The sequence below is a fragment of the Capsicum annuum genome, chromosome 10 (genome assembly GCF_002878395.1).
Source record: "Capsicum annuum cultivar UCD-10X-F1 chromosome 10, UCD10Xv1.1, whole genome shotgun sequence".
Lineage (NCBI taxonomy): Eukaryota > Viridiplantae > Streptophyta > Magnoliopsida > Solanales > Solanaceae > Capsicum > Capsicum annuum.
This window is the reverse complement of record NC_061120.1, coordinates 208,654,807-208,657,011: the sequence shown is the minus strand read 5'-3', so window position 1 is coordinate 208,657,011 and position 2,205 is coordinate 208,654,807. Positions and strand designations below refer to the sequence as shown.

At 32.7% G+C, this 2,205-nt stretch overlaps 1 protein-coding gene across 1 annotated transcript; it reads left to right on the top strand.

Annotated features, from left to right (window-relative positions):
• The first annotated feature begins 675 nt into the window (after positions 1 to 675).
• Positions 676 to 1,641, top strand: LOC107845100. The gene has a single exon (XM_016689362.2). It carries the CDS (start codon positions 749 to 751, stop codon positions 1,412 to 1,414), a length of 666 nt encoding a protein of 221 aa, XP_016544848.2. The 5' UTR covers positions 676 to 748; the 3' UTR covers positions 1,415 to 1,641.
• The last annotated feature ends 564 nt before the right edge of the window (positions 1,642 to 2,205 follow it).

The following is a 2,205-nucleotide window of genomic DNA, read 5'->3' as shown; positions in this document are numbered from 1 at the left end:
AAAAATAAAAAATTATACGTAAAAAGACACTCAAATTTAATTGACAAATGAACGCTGTAAATTTGAGTACGCATGTGAGGCTACCTCAATGTATTTCATTGTATTAGCTTTAACACTTTAACTTATAGAATAATCATTTAAAATACCTTCAAAATTTATGTGGTTCACGAGACATAGTGAGAATTTGTTGGAGCGTTTCGTTTGCAATTAAGACCAAGTTAAAGTGTGTCTAGCTATAAATTCTCAAAGTTAATGCGTTTACTTGTCAATTGAAGCAAATGAAAAAATTATTATCACACAACCGCTTAAAAAATCTTCCTTTTTATGTCCAACTAGATTCTAATACTAGTACAATTTCAATTAGGTTCTACATTTATCTTTTCATATTGCTCAATTTTGTAGCTAAATCAAGAGTAGTACGTATCTGAAGGATGAGAACAACTTATAGTGAATTTACATCTAGAGTTGGAGTATTGTATATGTCATTAGTGCAATTTTTCGTAGGAAATCAAGAGAAGTGTATCATGTTTTTCAGTACTACACCTATTATTAAATAATTATACAAAGTATATAATACTCAAATTTATATTTTCAAAGCATAACTAATTAATAAGACTACTTTACTAAAATAAGCCCCTTATAAACAGCCACCCACACAACCAATAAGGACCAGTCATAATAAAGTTTACAATTCATTGATGTAAATTTAAGTCAAAGAGGGAATTTTCCTTGTGAAAATAAATGTGTGATGGCGATGAGCAACACCTTATCTTTTTCTCTCCTCCCTCTCAACCCAAATGTCCAAGGCAACTCACCCATTCTTCTCAAAATCCACCACTCTACACATTATCAATGTAACATCATTTATGGCCATGGAATAAGAAAATTAGTTGTACGAAACAACAACAATCGAACAGCTAAGGTCACATCATCATCTTCTGATCATTCTGTAACTGATGATTCAGAGTCGTCTGCAGCGAATGTGGTGAGGAAATTCTATGATGGAATAAATAACCGCGATTTGGATTCAGTTGAACAACTTATATCAGAGGATTGCGTGTACGAAGACCTTGTATTTCCTCAACCTTTCGTTGGACGTAAGGATATTCTCAATTTTTTCAACAAGTTCATTGATTCAGTTGGACCTGATTTGCAATTTGTTATTGATGATATATCTAAAGAGGATTCATTAGCTGTTGGAGTAACATGGCATTTGGAATGGAAGGGAAGACCATTTCCATTTAGCAAAGGATGCAGTTTTTATAGATTAGAAGTAGTGAATGGACAAAGAGAAATAGTTTATGGGAGAGACAGTGTGGAACCTGCAATCAAGCCTGGGGAGGCTGCATTGGTTGTAATAAGAGGGGTTGCATGGCTACTCCAACAATTTCCTCAATTGGCAGAGCGGTTGTGATCGATAGTGGCGAATTCAGAATTTTCACTAAAAGGTGTTAGAATATAAATAAGTAAATTCATGAAAAAGTCTAAGGGTGTTGATATGCAATATAGAGTGTAATTGGAGTTAGTGTGATTGTTCTTAGAAGATTGAAGTTGATTTATGAAAAAATAAAAAAGTACTCTGTCAATCCCATATATTTCATGTTTCGGATTTTGAAATTCAAATAAATTTTTGTTTGATCATAATTTCTTCATGTATCTTTACATATTTTGAATTATCAGTTATCGTAACTTATACTAATATTTTTTAGTAGTTTTCAAATATAAAAATATATTTCAAAAAACTTAAAACAGAGGCGGATTTAGAATTTAAAGTTTGTGGATTTTCATATCAGACAAAAATAGAATTAAATAGTAACTGAGGAGATTTGAACCCACAATCAAGAGGTCAATAAAACTTTTACAAGTTACTATACTACACTAGACCAACAACACACTAATTTTGTAGATTCCCAACTTATAACTTTTATATATTTATCAAATTTTTTTTATATAAATACTAAATCTGTAGGAAAGTTCTGGGTCCCGAAAACCCCCACCCAGCACACTTGATCCGCCCCTGCTTAAAGATTCGGTCTTAAGTTTACAAAACTTAAACAATTTGACTCTTGAAGTGGGAAAAGTATCACATAAGGGCAAAACCCATACGCAGTCCCCTTAAGTACGCGTCATTTTTCACTTAGGCACCTCAAGTGGACATTGTTCCATTTTGGCACCTCAAGTAGCCATAAAGTGTGTCGTTTTGAC

Bases quoted from the DNA above. Each gene is read 5' to 3' on its own strand.
- LOC107845100 (XM_016689362.2), top strand. From the start codon at position 749: ATGGCGATGAGCAACACCTTATCTTTTTCTCTCCTCCCTCTCAACCCA.